We start from the raw sequence: 22122 nt of genomic DNA on the forward strand, positions 1-22122 counted from the left end.
GGGGGGTGCGGGGAGAGAAGCATGTGTTCACAATTACAGGGCGCTCCTCTCCAAAAATAAAAACAGAAAGAAGCTTCTATCACCCAGGTCCAGGCAAGGGCTGCATCCTCCCAGGAATGTGAATGCTAATTTGGTTAAAATCCTGGTTTCCCTTCCCCAGCTCCGCTCCGGGGGGAGGGGGTCGCGGGGCAGAAGAGGAAGCCGGAGCCGAGATACCTCGATTGCAACTCGTCTTGGAGCCTCCTTGCCGCCCCTCACGGCTCCCAGCGTCCAAACACACAATCACACACACACACCCCAAAACCCAGCCCTTTCCCCTGAGCCCCCACGCGCCCACCTCCGGTTTTGGCAGTTTGGAAACAGTTTTGGAGGCCCCAGGCGCACGCCGCGGCGGCAGCGGCTCGGAGGGTAACCCCAGCCGCGGGAGGTAGAGCTCGGGGAGACCCCCTCCCCCGCCAGCCAAGCCCCCCACCTAAGTCCCAGCAGAATAAATAAATTAAAAGGCCTTCCCCCCGGGAGGGGGGAGGCAGTGTGGGAGCGCGAGAGTGAGGGGTGGGGGGCCGCTGGGGCCCGGGGCTTTGGCGGCGCAGCTGCCGCCGCCGGGAGAGTGCCTGGGGAAGCGGCGAGGAAGGAGAGGGGAGGAGGAAGAGGAGGAGGAGGAGGAAGAGGAGGAGGGTGAGCGCTCGGGTCGGGCTCCTTAGCGGTGTATTGTGGGATGTGCGGCTACTGGGAGCCGAGCCTCCGCCGCCAGCCGCCTCCCGGGCAGCAGCAGCAGCAGCAGCAGAGGCGGCGGCAGCAGCTCCGGGCCCGGCAGCCGCGGCGGCGGCGCTCCCCCCTCCCGGCCCCCAGTCCGGCCGCCCCGGCCTCGGTTCCCGCGGGGGACACCATGTACTGGCTGGCGGCGCAGGGAGGCCGGCGCCCGGCGGGGATGTAAGCGCGGCTCGGGGAGGGAGAGGCCGCTGCCGGCAGCCGGGCGGCCCGAGCCCCCAGCCCCGGCCCCGGCCCCCGCTCCGGCCGAGCGGTCGGGCGGGCGGGCGGCGCCAGGCCTGCCGCGAGCCCCGCGCCCGAGCCGGGCGGAGCGAGCAAGCTAGCGCCACGCCGGGCGGCCGGGCGGGTACCATGGGCCGGAGCCCGGGTCCTCCGGGTGCCCCGGGCCCCGCCAGTCTGCACCAGGGGCCCCCGGGAGCCCCTCGCAGCCGCCCCGAGATGGTGGCCGAGCGGGCGGGCGCCTAATTCTCCGGAAGGGTTATTCTCTCGCTCCATTCTTATTTTGGGGGGAGCCAGCGAGACAGCTCCTTTTGGGGCGCGCTGGTAGGGTGGGAGGGGGTGGGGGCTGGACGATTTGATTCCTTCGCGTGTGTGTAGAAGCGGCCGCCGCCGCCACCGCGGCGGAGACGACAACAACTTGCTCGTTTTCAGGTTGGGTTAACGGCATGGAGAACAGTCACCCCCCCCACCACCACCACCAGCAGCCCCCGCCGCAGCCCGGCCCTTCGGGCGAGAGGAGGAACCACCATTGGAGAAGTTACAAGTTGATGATTGACCCGGCTTTGAAAAAGGGGCATCATAAACTGTACCGCTACGATGGGCAGCATTTCAGCCTGGCGGTGAGTAGCCGGCGCGCCTCCCCGCCGCCCGCACCCACCCTCCGAGCCGTGGCGAGGAGGGTGGGGGCGGAAGGGTCCGATCGGCCCGGGGACCCCCCTCCTGACCACCCGGCCAACTGTCAGCCGGGTCCGCAGTTCTGGAGTTTGACAAGTGCCTGGAGAAGGGCGGGGGGGGGGGGGGGGCTTGCCCCTGTCCCTGGGGAGTTGGACCAGGCCACCCATTCCATCCCCCCCCCCCCACCGCTTCCTCCCCACAGATGTCCAGCAACCGCCCGGTGGAAATTGTCGAAGATCCCCGGGTCGTCGGGATCTGGACCAAAAACAAGGAGCTGGAACTGTCGGTGCCCAAATTCAAAGTAGGGCCCCTCCCCCCTGCCCTGCGCCCCTTCCCCCCCCTCCCCAAGCCCCGAATTCGAAAATAACGCCAGTCTTGACCAAGCCCAGCCGGATTCTGAGTTCCCGCCGTGCGGGGCCTGGGAAGTTTTGGCGGGGAGGGGGAGATGGCAAAGAGAGGGGTGTCCCCTCTCGGCTACTGTAAACAGAATAACACTCGGTGAAACTGTAATCAAGGCGCTGATACAGTATCCTGCCCGCCCAGCTGGGGGCTCCGGGTCCCCACCTGGCTCCTGCCAGCGCAAGGGCTCGGCCCTGGGACCCGCCCCCCTTCCCAGTCTTGTGGCTTTAGGGGTACAACTTCCTAGCCCAAGGGGTCGCCCCTGCGCTGGCAGCAGGGAGAGGAAGATAGAGTAGGGGGTGGGGAAAGAGAAACTGTTTCTTTTTCCCCTTTCCTTTCGAACCCAGAGGACTTCCACGTTCCAAACGATTTAATCCTCCGCTTCCCGGGCCCGCCCGCGTGCATTTTTTTTTCCAAAAAAAAATTTTTTATTTTTTACCTTTCATTGTTTTCAAAGGGCGGGCGAGTGGGGAATTTTGTGTTTTCCATTCGGTTTCAGTGTTCTCAACCTCCCTTCCCCCTCGTCCCCTGCCAGATCGATGAGTTCTATGTGGGCCCGGTGCCTCCGAAGCAGGTGACATTTGCCAAGCTGAATGATAACATCCGTGAAAACTTCCTGAGGGACATGTGCAAGAAGTATGGGGAGGTGGAGGAGGTGGAGATTTTGTACAATCCCAAGACCAAGAAGCACTTGGGCATCGCCAAAGTGGTCTTTGCCACGGTCAGGGGAGCCAAGGAGGCGGTTCAGCACTTGCACAGCACTTCGGTCATGGGCAATATCATCCACGTGGAGCTGGACACCAAAGGTGAGTGGAGGCCCGCTCAGGACAGCCATCGCGGAGGAGCCACAGGACCTGTCAGTGTGACCCCCTCCTCTCCCAGAGCCCCTCTTGCAGTGTTGGGGAGCCCCTCACTCTTCCTTAGGTGCCCCCTACAACCTTTCCTTTTGCCCCCTCCTGAGGGTAGAGTCACGTGGAGCTAAATGTGTTGTCTGTTGCTAGGAGACAAGCTGTAATTTACCAAATGTGCCGGTCCTTGGCCACTGAACCCCAAGGGACCACCCGGAGGCTTCCCCACCGCTGACACCCCCTCGGGCCCCGCGCGGAGCCCTGGTGGCCTGGGTTTAGGCAGTCCCCAGTGTTGCCGTCTGTGTTAGGAGAGAAAGCAGGGTTCGTTTATTTGTGGTGGGGGCGCTGACGGAGAGCCACTAGAACGCCTTTAAATACCCAAAGAGTACGTCCCTCCACTAAAAAGAGAGTCCTCCAGGGATCTGGAGTGCCCCTCCCCCACAGGCCGCCCCTTCCCCTTGGAAGTGGGAACCAATCTGGGCCCAGAGTGTGGTTTCATTGATAATGCTCCCTTTGGAGCTGGGCGGGCTGCTCCTGGTGCTCTAGGGTTGACACTGTCTTCCCTCCTCTCTCTTAAAGAGACAGCACCACCTCCCAAGCAGCGGAATCCCGCTCTGTGCTCACTGAGCCTCTGAGCGGCTGCTGGGAGAGCCGGGCTGGGGAAGCCATACCGCCCACCCTCAGGGTCCTGGGAGGCTTCTCCTCCGTGCTGGCTGGGGGGCTGGCAGGACTCTAGGGCATCCCCTAAAGTTTGCCTGTGACCTCTCTAGAGAAGCTCGTACGAATACAGAAGAAAGTGCCCGGTGCTCTGAGGCCCAGCCAGCCCTGTGACTGGGCAGGGACTGTTGGGTCCAGAGCCCCTGGGACGTCCCCTGGGAGACCCTGCATGGGAGGGTTTAGGTGAGTGGCTTCCAAGGGTTTCGTGAGCACGGGGTTTAGGGGCAACTCGGGCACACCAAACCCAAGACTGGAAAATGTAAACCTTTCTTTTTCGCCTTTAATAATGAGCACATATTGACTGTCTCTAAGACCTTGCTTGGGGATGCGGAGGGATACTGCTTCTGGGTGGGCACAGTTATCCTATAAACTCTTGCCAAACCTGTGCCTAATTCTGAGGTTCCTCAGGGCACAAGCCAGGTTCCTGTTCCAGTCACAGCGCCCTTCACCCCCCTTCTCTAGTTTCTCAAGTCTCTGTTGGGGAGACCCCTTGGGTGGTTGCAGGCTGACCTCTCCCTGAGAATCAAATGTAGAGCCCCTCCCCCATCACATGCCCATTTTAAGGAGTAGTCAGCCCTCACCAAAATTTCATTTCTGCAAAAAAAAAGAAAAAAGAAAAGGCCCTTAGAGACTGCCACCAAGTTTGTATTTCAAGAAAGAGACCGGTAAAGAGTAGCTCAAGGAATGCGTCTCCTTTGCATATGTAAGCAGCTGCCTCAGAGGGCTCTATAAATATAGATAATCTGGCCCCCTGGTCTATAGAGGCCTCTTTCTGCCAGGGGGTGGGGCTGGGGTGGAGGGTTACCAGAGTGGCTCAGTGGGCCGGGGGAGGACCTTGTGGAGTTCACAGTAACGCAGTACTAGAGTGCATTTTACAAACTCTGACAGTCACCTGAGAGAGTTAACAACAAAACTGTCACTCCTGTGTCACTGGGTTTCCTCTTCACTTGCTACAAGGCCCTGGATGTTAAGTGGGAAGGTGAGAGGATGGGGATTACCCCTTTCTTTGGGTGGCATGGCCCAGGTGACAGGAAGGGGCTTTGTGTTGGGGCTGGCATTTCTGTATTTGGGGGAGTCCCAGCGCCACGAGGCATTAAATTCTGAATCTCAGGATCAGAAAAATCATACAGTTTAGGAGCTTCATTGAACAGATCGGACTCCGGAGTGAGGTGATAGGACTCCTGAGTGAGGTACAAAGAGAGAGCAGTGGGAACTTGGTCCGGGTCACTTAGCTTCCCTAGGCTTGGGGTCCCAGGCACAGGGGCCCCACAAGGATGCCCACCTGTGCGGGCTGCCCCATCCTGGAGCCTCACTGAGTCCTTCCTCCCTTGCCTTTTCCACAGGGGAAACCCGCATGCGGTTCTACGAACTGTTGGTCACGGGCCGATACACACCCCAAACCCTCCCAGTGGGCGAGCTGGATGCTGTCTCTCCAATCGTGAATGAGACCCTGCAGGTGGGTTTATGGCTGTCAGTCCTTTCCCCGCCTCCTCACCCCATCACCAGCTCCCTGGATGTGGCTGGCCCCCACCCCACTTCACCATCTCCAGTGTCAGACACCAGGAAAGGAGCCTGGCTGTGCCCACCAAGGCTTCCAGCAGGGGGTCTGAAAGCCCTGTTTGCCAAAGCTGTCCTCTGGCACGGCCCCTAGCCCTCTCTCTGCACACACTGGGATTCCCATCCCAGAGATCCAGAGTCCATGTGCTTTCCACGTTAATGCTGAAACACTGCTGTGTCCAGGGTCCTAGTCTCTGGTGTCCCGTGCACCCCTCTACCCCTGCCCCCAGAAAGCCGAGTTCAAGTCCCTCCTTCCAGAGCAAGATGGATTCCTTCGCCACCCACCGCCTCCCAGGACCTCACCTGGACCACCATCTCATGGGGAAGTTCTCATCCCAGCTCCTACCCCAGCATCAACCCAGCCACCCTCTGGAATAGCTTTTCCAGAGTGAACAGTCTTTGCTTACTTGCTGGTCAGCTGTTTATCAGGCACTTTACGTGTTACACTATTTTTTTTTTTTTTTCTGGTATGCGGGCCTCTCACCGTTGTGGCCTCTCTCGTTGTGGAGCACAGGCTCCAGACGCGCATGCTCAGCGGCCATGGCTCACGGGCCCAGCCACTCTGCGGCATGTGGGATCCTCCGGGACCGGGGCACGAACCCGTGTCCCCTGCATCGGCAGGCGGACTCTCAACCACTGTGCCACCAGGGAAGCCCTACGTGTTACACTATTTAAACCCTAAAACATCAAGAGGTTGGAGGGACAAGGCCCTTGGCCACCCCCTCACTTCCAAGACCATCGTCTGCTATCTCTACCTGGAAGGTCTTTGATATCTGACAGCCTGGGGCAGGAAGGAAATCCCAGTTCAAACCAAGATGTCAGGGTCTTATCTTTACTCTGCTTTAGGGATTAGGAAAAACCCTCAAGGTTCTCTGAGGATAATTGGCTACCCCAAGATTAGAGAAGGTGAGGACCATCCAGACACTCCTCTTTAATCTCCCCCCTTCCCCCTGCCGCCGCTGCTTCCGTTCACTACGCTGCAGCTCTAGAGTGACCAGTTTGGCTCCGAGCTCCCCGGTAGCTGGAGTGAGAGGGGAAAACAGTCCCATTCTATTGCACGTTTTCCCCCCAGTGATCTCAGACCTATCTCTGTCTCTCTCTCTCTCTCTCTCAAGCTGTCAGATGCCCTGAAGCGCCTCAAAGATGGTGGCCTGTCTGCAGGCTGTGGCTCTGGCTCATCCTCTGTCACCCCCAATAGTGGTGGGACACCCTTCTCCCAGGACACTGCTTATTCCAGCTGCCGCTTGGACACGCCCAACTCCTACGGACAGGGCACACCACTCACGCCGCGCCTGGGCACCCCCTTCTCGCAGGACTCCAGCTACTCCAGCCGCCAGCCCACGCCCTCCTACCTCTTCAGCCAGGACCCCACAGCGACCTTCAAGGCTCGGCGCCACGAGAGCAAGTTCACGGACGCCTACAACCGCCGCCACGAGCATCATTATGTCCACAACTCTTCTGCAGTCACCGCAGTGGCAGGGGCCACAGCCACCTTCAGGGGCTCCGTGGACCTCCCATTCGGGGCAGTCAGCAGCAGTGGGGGCGGCAGTGGCCCTCCATTCAAGGCCCAGCCACAGGATTCAGCCACGTTTGCCCACACTCCACCGCCTACCCAAGCAGCCTCCGCTCCTGGAGTCACATTCAAATCAGCTTTCTCTCCATATCAGACTCCTGTACCCCCTTTCCCCCCGCCCCCTGAGGAGCCCGCTGCCGCAACCCCCTTTGGGGCCCGTGACAGTGGGGAGTTCCGGAGAGTACCTGTGCCCCCGCCCCTGCCGCCCACTGAGCCCCTGACAAAGGAGAAGCCAGGCACGCCACCTGGACCCCCGCCCCCTGATGCCAACAGCATGGAGCTGGGCGGCCGGCCGACCTTCGGCTGGAGCCCTGAGCCCTGTGACAGTCCTGGTACGCCCACGCTGGAGTCGTCGCCTGCAGGGCCCGAGAAGCCCCACGACAGCCTGGACTCACGGATCGAGATGCTGCTGAAGGAGCAGCGCACCAAGCTGCCCTTCCTTCGGGAGCAGGACTCAGACACCGAGCTGCAGATGGAGGGCAGCCCTATCTCCTCCTCCTCCTCCCAGCTCTCCCCACTGGCCCCCTTTGGCGCTAACTCTCAGCCTGGCTTTCGAGGCCCCACACCACCCTCCTCACGCCCATCCAGCACCGGCCTGGAGGACATCAGTCCCACACCACTGCCTGACTCGGATGAGGATGATGAGCTTGACCTGGGCCTGGGGCCCCGGCCCCCACCCGAGCCAGGACCCCCAGACCCTACCGGTCTTCTGGGTCAGACAACTGAGGTGGCCTTGGACCTGGCTGGAGACAGGACCCCCACCTCAGAGAAGATGGATGAGGTACCATGGTGTCTGTCCATCTCTGTCTGGGATTGGTTTTGTCTGTCTTGTGGCTCCCTCTTTCCTCCTTGAAACATTCTCCCCGTCGGATAACTAGCTAAGACACAGAAGCAGCAGGACTAGGGCAGCCAAAATAACAGATCACAAATAAAAAGAGAATGAAAAGAGGATACGAAAAGCACCAGGGGCTATGACTGAGCAGCTGGTTTGCTCTGAGCTCCCTAGCAGCTTTGGTGAAAAGGGAAACATGACCTAGATCTGTTGCTCTCCTTGCTAGGTATGGGAAGTCAAGACCTTTTTCTGGGGATAAATTCTGACTTGATCTTCTTTGGTTGGAGTTTGCTGAGATCCCAGAGAGGTGGACTGTGGTGAATGTTTGGGGCCTCCTTCTCTGTTGGGAGGCTGGGTCCTGACACTCAGGCAGATTTGGGAAGAGGGATCAGTCAGGGTGTTCTGCTGAGCTAGGTCAGGTGGCAGCTCTGGAGCACTGTCTCCTAGAACCTGGTGCCCTCTGAAGAGATGGGAAACCGTGGTGGGCAGGGAGAACATTGAAATGTTCCTCCTCCCTCTCCCCCTGCGTCCAGGACTGAAGGAGTTAAGGGCTAGCCCAGGGGGAGGGCCACAGCCAGAACCGGGCTGAGTTGACCACCCCCCACCCTCTGCCCACCCAGAGATCCTCCTCTGGGGTCTCACTGCAGCCTGAGGGTTGGGGTGGGTGCTGCTGCATGCCACATTCCCTTGGGGGAGGATTCCATCATCTTCCTTGGCTCTGCTCCTCCCCCCTCCTGGTCCAGGCACCTGCCCTGGCCCTCCTGGCCTGGCAGGCATGAACAGCAGGAGCTCAGACACAGCTCTGTGGCCCCCCCCGACCCCGTAGGCGGTAGGGAGGAGGGTCCCTCCTCCCCGAGTCCTTTGATTAGGCCGATGTGGCCGCCTCAGGGAAGAACAGAGAGGAACTTGGCTTGCCTGGGAGGGGATTGCAGGTGGCTGGGGCTCCTGGGGGCCTCCAGGCTGTTCTGGGGAAGTGGTTTCTGGCGCTAAGGGGTTCAGGCAGGGAGAGCTGACAGGTGTGCAGAGGTGGGGGGGCTGCTGGCCCTGCTGCCATCCTCCCTTCTTCCCTCCCTCTCCTGCCGGAGGTTAGGGGATGTTTATTTAACCATGCTCACTGGCTGATCCAGGGCCGGGAAGCCCAGAGGAGCCAGAGGGAATGGGCTTTCCCACGGTGTCACTGTAGGAAAGGGGAGACTGAGGCCCAGAGAGCTGGGGTCGGGGATGCCCCGGGACATCAGCCCAGGGAAGCCCGGGAGTACTGATAACCTCCAAGATGGCCCTCGGGAGCCCCCTGCTGACAGTCGGGAGAGCAGCTCCCGGGTTCCTCCGGCCTGAACCCGAGGGAATCCCAGCCTAGGCTGACCACATGGGAGAGCAGCACAGGGGGACACTCCCTTTCTTCACAGAGGCTGATAGTTAAAAGTTCCGGCTCCAGTCCTTAAGTCTTGAGCCCCACCCCTGTCACTTACTGGTCATGTGGCCTTAGGGAAGTTACTTTCCCTGCCTGAGTCTCAGTTTCGTCATCTGTGAAATGGGATAGTGAGAGTAGCTGCCTCACAGTAATCTCGGTTTAAGTGAGGTGCCACCTGGGAAGCTCCAGGCACCGCTGGAGCTGATGCCGACCATTCAGCAGCCAGTTCCCGCCGGTTCTCTGCCCCCCCCCCACCCCGGACGCGGGAGGGGCGGAGGGAGGGGCAGGGCCGCGGGCTGGGCTGGATCAGGGTCTCCTTGTGATTGGCTGGCAGCCGTGGCGGCGTTAACCCTATGCGTGCTGCGCCTGCCTTGCTGGGCGCTGTCCAGGACTGATCTGGCGCTGTCCCTGAGTATCAGGCTGAGCCTGCCAGTGCCTCCCTCAGCATGTGTGTGGGACCCTGAGAGGCAGAGTGTGTGTGTCTGTAGAGGGGACAGAGCAAAAGCGAGGGCTTTCTTCTGCTGCCTTAGGTTTGCTTTTCCTCTTCTCTCTCCCCTGCCCCCCATTTCCCTTTGAAGCCTCCCTCACCTGTACGTCTGACCTCTGACCTTACAGCCTGCACAGACCCTGCCCCCTCAGCCTTCAAATGCACTCCCTGGCAACCTACAAAGGCTCTGTCTTCCCAACCACGTTCATCCAGGCCAGGGCCTGAGCCCCCTTCTCGCCTCGGGTCCTGACACAAGAGCCTGGGGGTAGCCCATCTCTCCTCGCCCTACCCCTGCTTTGCCTTCTTGCTCCACCTCTACCTTGTGGACCCCGTGCCCCCCTCCAGTTCCAGGCCTCTGCATCCACCTCCCCAAAGCCCCATGTCTGAATGAAAAGAAGTCCTTTCCCGTTTCACAGCCAGGTCTTGCTCGACTCCTCCCATTCACGTGGTGCCACGGTCCTGGATTCCCACAACAGCCCCCTGATGCCTCGCTCAGCAGGCACCCTGGGCTCGCATCCCAGCTCTCTTTCTGACTGGCTGGGCCTCTTGGGCCAGTGATTTATGTATAGCTCTCTGAGTGTGTTTCCTCACCTGTCAAAAGGGATTGGACTAGAGCCCTATGTTGTGAGGTTAGGGTGCAGATGAGAAATACGAGATATTATGTGCTGACAACACTTAGCCCCACCGCGGCCCGTACTAAGACTATATGAAAAGAGTAACTAAGGAAAAATGTAAAGACATACCTCCTATTCGTGCACCCTTACTACTGCTAAATGCCCCCGCTGCTCGTGTCACCTTCTCTGCCAGGCCCTCTCTGCCACAGTGAAGACTACAGGCCAACTGGGAACAAAGGCTAGTGAGCCACTTCCTGGTTCAAATCCGGGCTCCATCTCTTAGTGGTTGTGTGGCCTGGGCAAGTTCTTAAGCTCTCAAGTGTTCCAACTTCCTCATCACTAAAACTGGTGATAACAGACCTACTTTACAGGGTTGTTCTGAGGATTAACTGAGTTAAGGTACGTAAAGTGCTTAGAAAGGTGCCTGGCCTGTAGAAAAGGCTAGAGAAGTTTTAACTATTAGTATTATCTTCTCTGAATGCAAATTGAAACAGTCTCTCAAATTGAAACAGAATCTTTTTCCCTCTTCACACCTCACTCCCCTTCCCGGCTTTCTTTTTCTCCATGAAGGACTATATATTTCACATTCCTCCTAGTTATCCTTTGCCTTGTCCCTCCAGAAGTTCAGCTCCAAGACAGCAATAATTTCGTCTGTCTTGTTCACCACTGTGTTCCTAGCACCTGGAACAGTGCCTGCTACACAGCAGGTGCTGAGCAAATGTTTGTTGAATGAATGAATGAGTGAATCTGCATGATAACCCCATGACGCAGGTGCTGTGGTGCTCATCATGCAGATGGGGAGACTGAGGCTTAGAGAGATTAAACGACTTGCTTGAGGCCACGTGGCTAGCAAGGGAGGGGACCAGGATCAGAGCTGCAGAAGCCACGTTGCTCTCTCTGTCTTGTAGAAAGCTGCTTCTCTGACCTGCGGGTGTTCAGCAGGGGGATCTGGGAGCCTGCTGGGCCACCCGGGCTCACCCTCACCTCTCTCTCCTTGCTCTCCCTGCAGGGGCAGCAGTCCTCGGGGGAGGACATGGAGATCTCAGATGATGAGATGCCCTCGGCCCCCATCACCAGCGCTGACTGCCCCAAGCCCATGGTGGTGACCCCCGGGACGGGGGCTGTGGCAGCTCCCTCTGTGCTGGCCCCGACCTTGCCGTTGCCCCCGCCCCCTGGCTTCCCACCACTGCCCCCGCCCCCGCCGCCCCCCCCGCCCCAGCCTGGCTTCCCCATGCCCCCTCCTCTGCCCCCGCCACCGCCCCCACCGCCCCCAGCCCACCCCGCTGTGACAGTGCCCCCGCCACCGCTGCCAGCACCACCGCCCGGTGTCCCACCCCCGCCCATTCTGCCGCCGCTGCCACCCTTCCCACCGGGGCTGTTTCCCGTGATGCAGGTGGACATGAGCCATGTGCTGGGCGGCCAGTGGGGCGGCATGCCCATGTCCTTCCAGATGCAAACGCAAATGCTGAGCCGTCTGATGACGGGCCAGGGCGCTTGCCCCTACCCGCCCTTCATGGCCGCCGCAGCCGCAGCCGCCTCCGCCGGGCTGCAGTTCGTCAACCTGCCGCCCTACCGGGGCCCCTTCTCCCTTAGCAACACTGGCCCCGGCCGCGGGCAGCCCTGGCCACCCCTGCCCAAGTTTGACCCGTCAGTGCCGCCACCAGGCTACGTGCCACGCCAGGAGGACCCGCACAAGGCCACGGTGGACGGTGTCCTGCTGGTGGTGCTCAAAGAGCTCAAGGCCATCATGAAGCGGGACCTGAACCGCAAGATGGTGGAGGTGGTGGCCTTCCGGGCCTTCGACGAGTGGTGGGACAAGAAGGAGCGGATGGCCAAGGTGGGTGGGCGGCGCGGCCCTGCAGGGGGGTGGGCGGCAGAGACCCGGCCAGGCAGCCTCTCTCCTCCCCAGGCACGTACTGGAAACACCGCCACCCAGACCCCCAAAGCAGGATAGTGTGAGTGTTATTTTGTGAAGCCGGTGTGTCGATGACACAGGTGTGTACTTACAATGCGTTCCTTTTGGGTTCCAACCTCCAAAGCGCGAGGGCCCCTGCTCCGGTGCGGGCAGCCGTAGTAGCCGCTTTGCAGGTGAGGAAGCCGAGGGTCAGGGAGGCAGAGTGGGGCCCTGGGGGCGTCCTGAGTAGTCGGCACAGAATGAGGTAGGTTCCAGGAAAGGAAGTGCCCAGTTACCACGTGGCTGTCACTGTTGAGAGGACGGCAGGCTGCTCAGGGGACAGGGCTGGTGGCAGCGCCGTAACCATGGTGACCTCCCCCTCCTCTCTTGCACCCCAGGCCTCGCTGACCCCGGTGAAGTCCGGTGAGCACAAGGACGAGGACAGGCCGAAGCCCAAGGACCGCATCGCCTCCTGCCTGCTGGAGTCGTGGGGCAAGGGCGAGGGCCTGGGCTACGAGGGCCTGGGCCTGAGCATTGGGCTGCGCGGGGCCATCCGCCTACCCTCCTTCAAGGTCAAGAGGAAAGAGCCGCCGGACACCGCCTCGTCTGGCGACCAGAAGCGGTTGCGACCCTCAGCCTCCGTGGATGAGGAGGATGAAGGTTTGCGCCCCTCCGCTCACCGGGTGCTGGGGTCTCCTCCTCTCCCGCGCCCCTGGCCCAGCTCTGACAGCCCTCCTTCCCCACAGAGTCTGAGCGGGAGCGGGACCGCGACATGGCGGATGCCCCCTGTGAGCTCGCCAAGCGGGACCCCAAGGGCGTGGGTGTGCGGCGGCGGCCAGCCCGGCCCCTGGAGCTGGACAGTGGCGGGGAGGAGGACGAGAAGGAGTCGCTGTCGGTGTCCTCATCGTCGTCGGCGTCCTCGTCCTCGGAGTCCTCGACAACCTCGCCCTCATCCTCAGCCTCCGACAAGGAGGAGCGAGAAAGCGCGGAGGAGGAGGGGGAGGGGGAGGAGGAGGAGGGGGAGGAGGAGGAAGGCCCCAGGAGCCAGATCTCCTCCTCCTCGACCTCATCCCTGTCCGATAAGGTACCGTTCGGGCTGGGGAGGCCTGGGGTGCTGGGCCAGGGGATGGGGCCCTTCGGCTCACCTTTCCTCCGTCCCTCCCCCCCAGGATGACGATGACGAAGACAGTGACGACAGGGACGAGTCTGAGAATGACGACGAGGATGCAGCCCTGTCGGAGATGAGTGAGAAGGAAGAAGGGGACTCAGATGGAGGTGAGCGGGGCTCCCGGCCCAGCCCGGGGTCCCTCTGCAGAGCGCAGAGCCCGTGCAATAGTCAGCTATACTCTGGGGGCAGATCTCTTGACTTTGAAGTGTGAACTCAGTAAAGCACAAACAGGGCATGCCCTATGATTCCTTTCTCGTGAAGTGTCCAGAAGGGGTCAATCCATAGAGACAGAAGGCAGACTAGTGGTCTCTGGGGTTAGGGGACGGTGGATAGACGGGTGATCGCTAAAGGGAACGGGCTTCTTCTAGACAAGGGCTAGTTATCCACATTGTGAATATACTGAATACCACTGTATCGTTTACTTTAAGACGGTTAGTTTTATGTTATGTGGATTTCACCTCAGTTTAAAAAAACGTGATGACTAGTTAGTACCGACACACGCACGCACGCACGCGCGCGCACACACACACACACACACCTGAGGGCTATGTTCAGCCCGGTGCCGCCAGTTGTGAGACGTTTGGTGAAGTACCTGGCTGGAGCACAGCAGATAATGACAGCGCCCCTGCCTGTGTCCCCCGCCCAGAGGAGACAGTGAGCATCGCCACCTCCAAGGCTGGAGCTGAGTCCTCCAGTGAGAGCTCTGAGACTTCTGACTTCGAATCAAGCTCCGGGTCCTCCTCGTCACCTTCCGAAGATGAAGAAGAACTGGCAGCAGGGGAGGAAGATGAGGCGGAAGGGGAGGAGGCAGCTGCAGAAGAAAACGTGGCTCCCGCTGCCCCTGACGAGGACTTTGAGGACGTGGCCACAGGAGCATCCGCGACGGAGTCACTGGTCCCAGAAGAGGAGGTGGACATCGAGGCTGAGGACGAAGCCTCCGAGGCACGGACCCCAATACTGGAAGAGCCTCCCTTGCCTGTGGGTGTCGAGGAGCTGGCTGGCTGCAAGGAGCCCCCCGACGAGCCAGGCCTGAACCAGGAAGGGGCCAGGTTGCTGTCTCCAGAGCCCCCTGCTGGAGAGATGGAGGCCCGGCCCCTGCCATCCCCGGAGCCCACCCCAGGTAACACTTGCAGCCCCTGGGAGGGCGGTGGGCATGGAAGCAGGATGTCCTCACCATGAGAATGAGCCCAGCCTCCTTTATACTAATCACTTCACCTTAACTAGTCAGTTTCCTCATCTGTAAAATGGGATCCGTGGATTGTGCTTCCCCCGTGAGGTCATATGGGAGGGCAGAGTGAGATGGCTTATGATGTGCCAGCATGGAGCCTGGCACCTGTTAGATCCCAGAGGGGTCTGCTGCTGTCACCATTCCTCTGTCAGTATTTCCCTGGGGTTTAGTCCTTGGACCTTTAATTAGTCCCACGAGATGCTCCCAGAAGAGGGGGTGTGGGTGCAGGTGTGTATGGTCATTTCAGTGACAGAAAGCAGCAGAGGAGGCCTCGGGGTGCTGGGCCAGTTGAGAAGAGGCCATGGACGCTGCCCCCTCCACCATCTTGGTGGAGCTGCACAAAGCATGTTAAAGGCTCTAACAACGCTGTCCAATGGAACTTTCTGCAGTGATAGAAACGTGCTGTCCAGTAGAACTTTCTGCAGTGATAGAAACGTTCTCTCTCTGTCCTGTCCAATACTGTAGCCACTAGACACAGTGTTGCTAAGAGCAGTTGAAAGGTGGAGAGTGCCACTGTGGAACAGCATTTGTGACGTTGTCTCATTTTCATTAGTATAAACTTACATAGCCACATGTGGTTAGTTTGTACCGGTAATAGTCCTTGAGGAAAGAAACCCGTTGTATTTTGTTTAATTCTGTGTTATTTGGCTATAGAACCACAGGTCTTTGAATATTGTTAAACGTATTAATTGAGCCTCTATTGTCGTCCCCAGTACTGTTTTACGAACTGATAATACAACAGTGGACCAAACAGACAAAAATACCTGGGGCTTACACTCTGGGGCAGGGTGATGGATGACAGCAGATAAGTTAGAAAATGTATTCTGTGACAGTAGAGATAAATGCTAAGAGAAAACCTTAAAGGCTCTGAAAAGTCCTGCAGCAAAGAGACTTGTTGGATTTTATATGATAGAGCTCATTTTCTTGGTCCATGGGATGTTCCCGGTTCACAGGAACACCGTTCTAAAGACAGTGTCGAGGGCTACAACCATGTCTCCTGCATCTTTGATTTACTCCCACCAACATTTATCAGACACCTACTGTGTGCCTGACACTGGGCCGGGTGCTGAGCGGTCCTTGAGTGGCTTAGCTGGAGGAGGACAGTCCGTATACTCACAGAACCCCTAGGGACCCAGAGGGTATGAGTGCATACCCAGAGACGTGTCAAGTGCATAGTAGGGCAGCATAAGTAGGGCGCTGAGGGACATCTGAATCAAATAATAAAGGTCTGGTTTTTGCCCACCTCTCTGCAGAGAACAACCTGGAAGCGGAGCCTGCGCCCCCTGCGCTGCTCTCCTTACCCCTGCAGCCACCGTTGCCGCCCGCTCGACCACCCCGGCCACCCAGCCCACCACCAGAGCCCGAGACCCCAGACCTCCCGCTCCCAACAGTCCCTCTGGAGCCTCCCCATGAGGACCAGCCCCCACGTACTCCAGGCCTCTGTGGCAGCTTGGCCAAGTCGCAGAGCGCAGAGGCCGTGCCGGCCACACCAAGTGGGGAGCCCCTGCCGTCGGGGGGCAGCAGTGGCCTGCCCCTGAGCTCCCCGCAGCTGCCAGGCAGCCCCTTCTCCTACCCATCCCCATCCCCCGGCTTGAGCAGCGGGGGCCTCCCAAGGACACCTGGCCGGGACTTCAGCTTCACACCCACCTTCCCTGAGCCTGGTGGGCCCCTGCTCCTGCCTGTCTGTCCCCTCCCAGCTGGCCGGCGTGATGACCGGTCTGGCCCCCTGGCCTCCCCTGTGCTCTTGGAGACAGGCCTGCCGCTCCCTCTGCCCTTGCCCTTGCCCCTGCCCTTGGCATTGCCCGTACCCGTCCTGCGGGCCCAGACTCGGGCCCCCACCCAGCTGCCACCCCTGCTGCCTGCTCCACTGGCCCCCTGCCCACCCCCCATCAAGAGGAAGCCGGGCCGGCCCCGGCGATCCCCGCCGGCTGGGCTCTCCTTGGATGGGCCCTTGGTCCGGCCGCCAGGAGGGCCCCCCCTGGGCAGGGACCTCCTGCTTCTGCCAGGCCAGCCACAGACCCCTGTCTTCCCCAGCACCCACGACCCCCGGACCGTGACCCTGGACTTCCGGAACGCGGGGATCCCGGCTCCCCCCCCACCCTTGCCCCCCCAGCCTCCTCCGCCCCCACCTCCACCACCTGTTGAGCCCACCAAGCTGCCCTTTAAGGAGCTAGAGAACCAGTGGCCCTCCGAGGCCATCCCTCCGGGTCCCCGTGGGCGCGACGAGGTCACCGAGGAGTTCATGGACCTGGCCAAGGTGCGGGGGCCCTGGCGCCGGCCACCGAAGAAGCGCCACGAGGACCTAGTGGCCTCAGCCTCCCCCGAGCTCTCACCGCCGCAGCCCCTCTTTCGGCCCCGCTCGGAATTTGAGGAGATGACCATCCTGTATGACATTTGGAATGGCGGCATCGACGAGGAGGACATCCGCTTCCTGTGTGTCACCTACGAGCGTCTGCTGCAACAGGACAACGGCATGGACTGGCTCAATGACACGCTCTGGGTCTACCATCCCTATATCCTGCCAGGCAGTGTGGGGGGGCTGCACCTCCCAGGATAGCGCACGTCACTGTCACTTACGGAGCAGTGTCTATGCCGGCACCATGCCAGGCTCTGTACAGAGTCATCACTGGCACTTTTGAACACTGCCCTCTGTGCCAGAATTGGCAGGTCTGGGGGCTAAATGTAACAATGTGATTGTACAACATGACAGAAGCAGGGGCTGACAGAAGGTTCACTCTCCCTGGCTCCCTCTCATCGCCTCATTTAATCTTCCCAACAGCCTAGTGAGGTAGGGGCTGCTATTATTCCCATTTTACATCTGAAGAAGCCGAGGCTCAGAGAGGTTAAGTTACCTGCCCGAAGTCACACAGCTATGAAGTAGCAGAGTAGGGATTTGAACCCAGGCAAATCTGGCTCCAGAATCTGCGTTCTCAGCCACGATGCCATGCCACAGTCGGTTGTTACCACAACCCTATGAAGTTGGCGCTGCTTTTATCCCTGTTGTACCAGATGAGTTTATTGAGTTTATTTACTCTGTGTCAGGAACTCTGCTAAGCGTCTGGAGTCATTCCACGGGGCATCGTCATCCCCAATTTGCATATGGGGAAACTGAGGCAGAAGGTGGTTTTTTTTTTTTTTTTTTTAAAAAAAAAAAAAAACACCCAAGGCCATGCAGCTGGGTACCTGTCAGAGTTCTGACCACGGTGGAGATGGCCAGTGGGCAGGTGCAGGGAAGTGGTGTAGGTGTGGGCCGTGGAGCTGGGCGTCCTCGGCCTCCTGCAGATGGGTCTGAGGGTGGAGAGGCCAGGCCCGGGAGGGCGGGTCTCCAGGCAGGACTGGGAGGAGCTCTCCGAGAATGTCCATGTGGCCCTTGACCCACACCCACCCACCAGCCTCTCTTCAGCTAAGAAGAAGAAACGGGACGACGGCATCCGGGAGCACGTGACAGGCTGTGCCCGCAGCGAGGGCTTCTACACCATCGACAAGAAGGACAAGCTCAGATACCTCAACAGCAGCCGCGCCAGCACCGACGAGCCCCCCACGGACACCCAGGTACGGCCATCAGGGGCCTGGACACCCCGGAGCCTCCCGGGCTGCGCAGAGGGTGGGGCCCTCCTGGAGGGGGTGTCAGGCACCGGGAGCGGTTGTGGAGCCAGAGGGGCTGCTGCATGGAGCACGGAGCGTGCCACTCCCCTGGGTGCTCAAGTGTGAGAGGTGAGGTGAGGGGCGGGTAGGGGAGAGCCTCCGAAGGGTTTTAATCAGGGATACGAACAGAGTTGAGTTGCATTTCCAGAAGTTTCCTTCATTCTTCTTGAAATTGAGGAAATAAATTGGGTAGGTTGGACATGGGGGGCCGTGTGGGAAAAAGAAGATGCATTTGGAAGACTCTCAGGAATATTCGAACATTAGAAGGTCAGATGGATGGGACTGGGGGCCTGACTGGTTACAGGAGGCAGAATGGGGTGGGACGCTGCTGGGTCCGGCCTTGGGGACTGCGTAGCTGGATGCCAAGCACTGAGGTGAGAAGGAAGGTGGGACCCCCACTTTGGGATGGTTTGAGTTTTGGGGTTTGTGGAGCATCCAGGTCGTGAGGTCTGGAGGACAGTTAGATATATGGGTACAGTAGAGAGCTTGGGAGAGGGACGTCTGGTCTGGGGACCTAAATTTGGGCATCGTGAGGATGGAAATGTTAGCCGAAGGCCACAGCAGGGGTGAGCCGACCCGGGAGAACTTCTGGAGGGGAGCGAAGCTCCGGGTGTCAATGGTGGGGACAGAGGAAGAGGGAGGCCAAGAGAGGGAAGGGATGCGAGGCTGCTGGGAAGAACCGTGATTTTGAATGAAGCCACGGGGTGTTAGGTAGACAGACACCCACCATCTCTGTCCAAAAAGTGGAGATGCTTTCAAATCTAGCTGGGAAGGGAAACGATGGCAAGAGTGAAGAGAACGCTGTGTCGTCTTGTTGAAGATTAGAGGAACTTGATCACGTTCAGATTCTGACGGGAAGGACCCCGTAGAGGAGAGGTGGCTATTAGGACTCTCGGAGCAAGGAAGCTGGGAAGCTAGGGCCACAGAGCTTACGGTGGGGTTGCCAAGGATGAGACGGGGATGCGGGTTCCCTGTGGCCAGCGCCCCCAGGCGGCCGCACCCCTCTCTGATCTGTCACCCGCCGTCCCCATCCTTGAACCCATCCTCGCAGGGCATGAGCATCCCAGCGCAGCCTCACGCCTCCACACGGGCCGGCTCGGAGCGGCGTTCCGAGCAGCGCCGCCTGTTGTCCTCCTTCACTGGCAGCTGTGACAGTGACCTGCTCAAGTTCAACCAGCTCAAGGTGAGGCTGGGCCCCACCTGGGGCGGCCGGGGCGGCCACAGAATTCAGAACCAGGGCTCTCACCCTCATCCCCTTCCCTCCCCCAGTTCCGGAAGAAAAAGCTCAAATTCTGCAAGAGTCACATTCACGACTGGGGCCTGTTCGCCATGGAGCCCATTGCGGCCGACGAGATGGTCATCGAGTACGTGGGCCAGAACATCCGCCAGGTAAGCACTGCCGGCCAGGACAGGTGTCGGGGTGGGGCTGTGGCCAGCCCCGCCCAGACTGAGGCCTCTTCCTGGCCAGGTGATTGCGGACATGCGGGAGAAACGTTACGAGGACGAGGGCATCGGTAGCAGCTACATGTTCCGGGTGGACCACGACACCATCATCGACGCCACCAAGTGCGGCAACTTCGCGCGTTTCATCAACCACAGCTGCAACGTGAGTGCCCGGCTCGGGGCCGCCGCCCCTGCTGCTGTGCCAGGAGGACCCTCAACCGGAGGGCACAGGAACCGGCGCGGCCTCCTTCCCGAGCTCGGGGCCCACGAGGATAGCGGGGAGGGAGGTGGAGGTGTGAGGCCTTATCCGAGGAGCCGTTCTCCTCTGAGCTTCAGTTTTCTCATCTGCAAAATGCGCATAATGAGACCAGAGGTGCCCGTGACGTGGTCCATACAGCTGGTATTAACAGAGTTCCTTCCCCGTGCTGGGCGTTTTTGATGCCTCTGGGGCAGTGCTGGCCAGTAGAACTTTCGACAGTGACGGAAGTGCTCTGCATCCTTGCTGTCCACTGATATACACGTGTGGTGTTGAGTGCTTGAAACGTGGCTAGTGTGGCTAAAAAACTGTTTTTTTTTGCGGTACGCGGGCCTCTCACTGCTGTGGCCTCTCCCGTTGCGGAGCACAGGCTCCGGACGCGCAGGCACAGCGGCCATGGCTCACGGGCCCAGCCGCTCCCCGGCATGTGGGATCCTCCCGGAGTGGGGCACGAACCCGTGTCCCCTGCATCGGCAGGCGGACTCTCAATCACTGCGCCACCAGGGAAGCCCCCAAAACTGAGTGTTTAATTTAAATTAGCTTAAAGAGTCACACTCAGCTACTGACGGCTGACATGGCACAGGTCTGGGTGTGGACGTGGGCATTGATAACAAGGGTGGTCCTCTTGTGAATATAAGCACAGGGAGCTTCAAATGGAGGACAGGCACCCCTGGCTGTAGGTTCAGGTCTTGGCATCGCTACTTAGTGACCGACTGTAGGCAGGTTACTTCATGTCTCAGTGCTTCAGTTTCCTAATCTGTAAAACTGGGATGATAACAATCCCTCCTCGTAGGGTGTTGGGAGGACCAAGCGGGTTACCGAGGGCAGGCCTTCTGTGCAGATACAGCGGGCACTCAGTACGTGCCAGCTCGCACGACTGTGACTTGATCATACCCTGGGGTCCGTAGGGACTTCGCTGTGCTGTGTGTCTCCTGTGAGAGCTGAGGGGTAAGAGGGAATTACCCGGGTGCGGTAATGAGTGAGTGAGGTGAGGCCTGGGGCAGGGAGGGAGAACACCTGTTTGAGGGGCAGTGGGATGAGGTAGGGGGCAGAGGGCAGGGTGAGAGGATGAGGTTGGCGGGGTTGGTGGTGGCTGGGTCACTCAGCCTTGTAAGCAGAGCTGAGAACTTTCTCTAAAAGCCGAAGCCCGCTATTGCCCTGGGGTGACGGGATTTGCTGTCCCTTTGGAAACATTTCCCTGGCAGCTGGGTCAGGAGTTATTCCAAGTTCAGAGAGGCAGTGGTAGCCGCTGCAGTCCAGGCAAGTGATGACAGAATCAAGAGGCCCTTTGAGGCAGAACCCGCTGGGCGTAGTGGGCTGGATCCAGCACTGCTAGAGGGGAGGCGGGGGGCAGATGCTCGGGGGACTGGGTGCGTGGAATGGCCACTCCCTAGGTTTGAGTTTACTGACTCAAAGTTGTCTCCTTGAGCTGCCAAAAGGTGGATATGGAGCAGCTAGTTGGATCTGGGGGCCTGGAGTGCAGGCAGGCAAGCCTTTTCTGTAAAGGACCAGGTAGTAAGTACTTTTGGCCGTGTGGCCCAGACCATCTCATAGCAACTACTTAACTGCCATTGTAACAAAGGTAGCCATAGGCAATATGTAATGAATGAGCGTGTGCCAATAAAACTTTATTTTCAAGAACAGGCAGCTGGGGGCCGGAGTTTGCTGACCCCTTCTCTAGAGCTCAGAAGTAGGGCCTGGGCTAGAAACATAAATTTGGGGATCACCTGCGGTATAAAAGTAAATTGGATATTTCCCTGCGAAATTTGTTATTACAATCATGATTCTTATTTAATATCAGAGACAGGGGGCCCTGGTCCGCCAGATGGGGGAGCCAAGGCCTAGGGCAGGTGGCCAGTGGGCAGTGGGGTCATGGGGCCAGTACATCAGGCCTTGAGCACGGGGCTCGGTTGGGTTTGGGGGACTGCGGTCAGGGAGGGCCCGGGTGGGGTCCCAGGTGGGTCGGCTCACCCTTCCCCCCACATCCCACCCACAGCCCAACTGCTACGCCAAGGTCATCACCGTGGAGTCGCAGAAGAAGATCGTTATCTACTCGAAGCAGCACATCAATGTCAACGAGGAGATCACCTACGACTACAAGTTCCCCATCGAGGACGTCAAGATCCCCTGCCTCTGCGGCTCCGAGAACTGCCGGGGGACCCTCAACTAGGCCCGGTGCCTGGGGATGTCAGCCGCCCCCGGCGCCCGAGCGTGGACCCCTGGCCCCGGGGCCAGACCCCACCTCCCACCCCCATTTCAGGTGCTGTCCCTCTACCCAGCAGCCGTGCCAGGGCCTGGCGCCCCCAACACTACCCCCAGGACCCACCGCAGCTCCGGCCCCTCAGTGGGAAAGGGCTTCTCTGTCTCTCAGCCCATGTCTCTTTCGTT

At 59.6% G+C, this 22122-nt stretch overlaps 1 protein-coding gene across 1 annotated transcript; it reads left to right on the forward strand.

Moving 5' to 3' along the window:
- Positions 1–1433: 1433 nt before the first annotated feature.
- Positions 1434–21904, forward strand: SETD1B (SET domain containing 1B, histone lysine methyltransferase). The gene is made up of 16 exons (XM_065890076.1): positions 1434–1607; positions 1865–1963; positions 2597–2867; positions 4970–5082; positions 6299–7537; positions 11110–11937; positions 12393–12654; positions 12741–13078; positions 13164–13269; positions 13809–14282; positions 15644–16903; positions 17776–17942; positions 19087–19218; positions 19305–19424; positions 19504–19641; positions 21731–21904. Exons 1-16 carry the CDS (start codon positions 1434–1436, stop codon positions 21902–21904), a joined length of 5895 nt encoding a protein of 1964 aa, XP_065746148.1.
- Positions 21905–22122: the final 218 nt, after the last annotated feature.

Source organism: Phocoena phocoena, chromosome 13, assembly GCF_963924675.1.
Source record: "Phocoena phocoena chromosome 13, mPhoPho1.1, whole genome shotgun sequence".
NCBI lineage: Eukaryota > Metazoa > Chordata > Mammalia > Artiodactyla > Phocoenidae > Phocoena > Phocoena phocoena.

Bases quoted from the DNA above. Each gene is read 5' to 3' on its own strand.
- SETD1B (XM_065890076.1), top strand. From the start codon at position 1,434: ATGGAGAACAGTCACCCCCCCCACCACCACCACCAGCAGCCCCCGCCG. The intron at 19,219-19,304 runs GTGAGGCTGGGC...TCCCTCCCCCAG, and splicing joins TCAAGTTCAACCAGCTCAAG to TTCCGGAAGAAAAAGCTCAA. The intron at 19,425-19,503 runs GTAAGCACTGCC...CTTCCTGGCCAG, and splicing joins TGGGCCAGAACATCCGCCAG to GTGATTGCGGACATGCGGGA.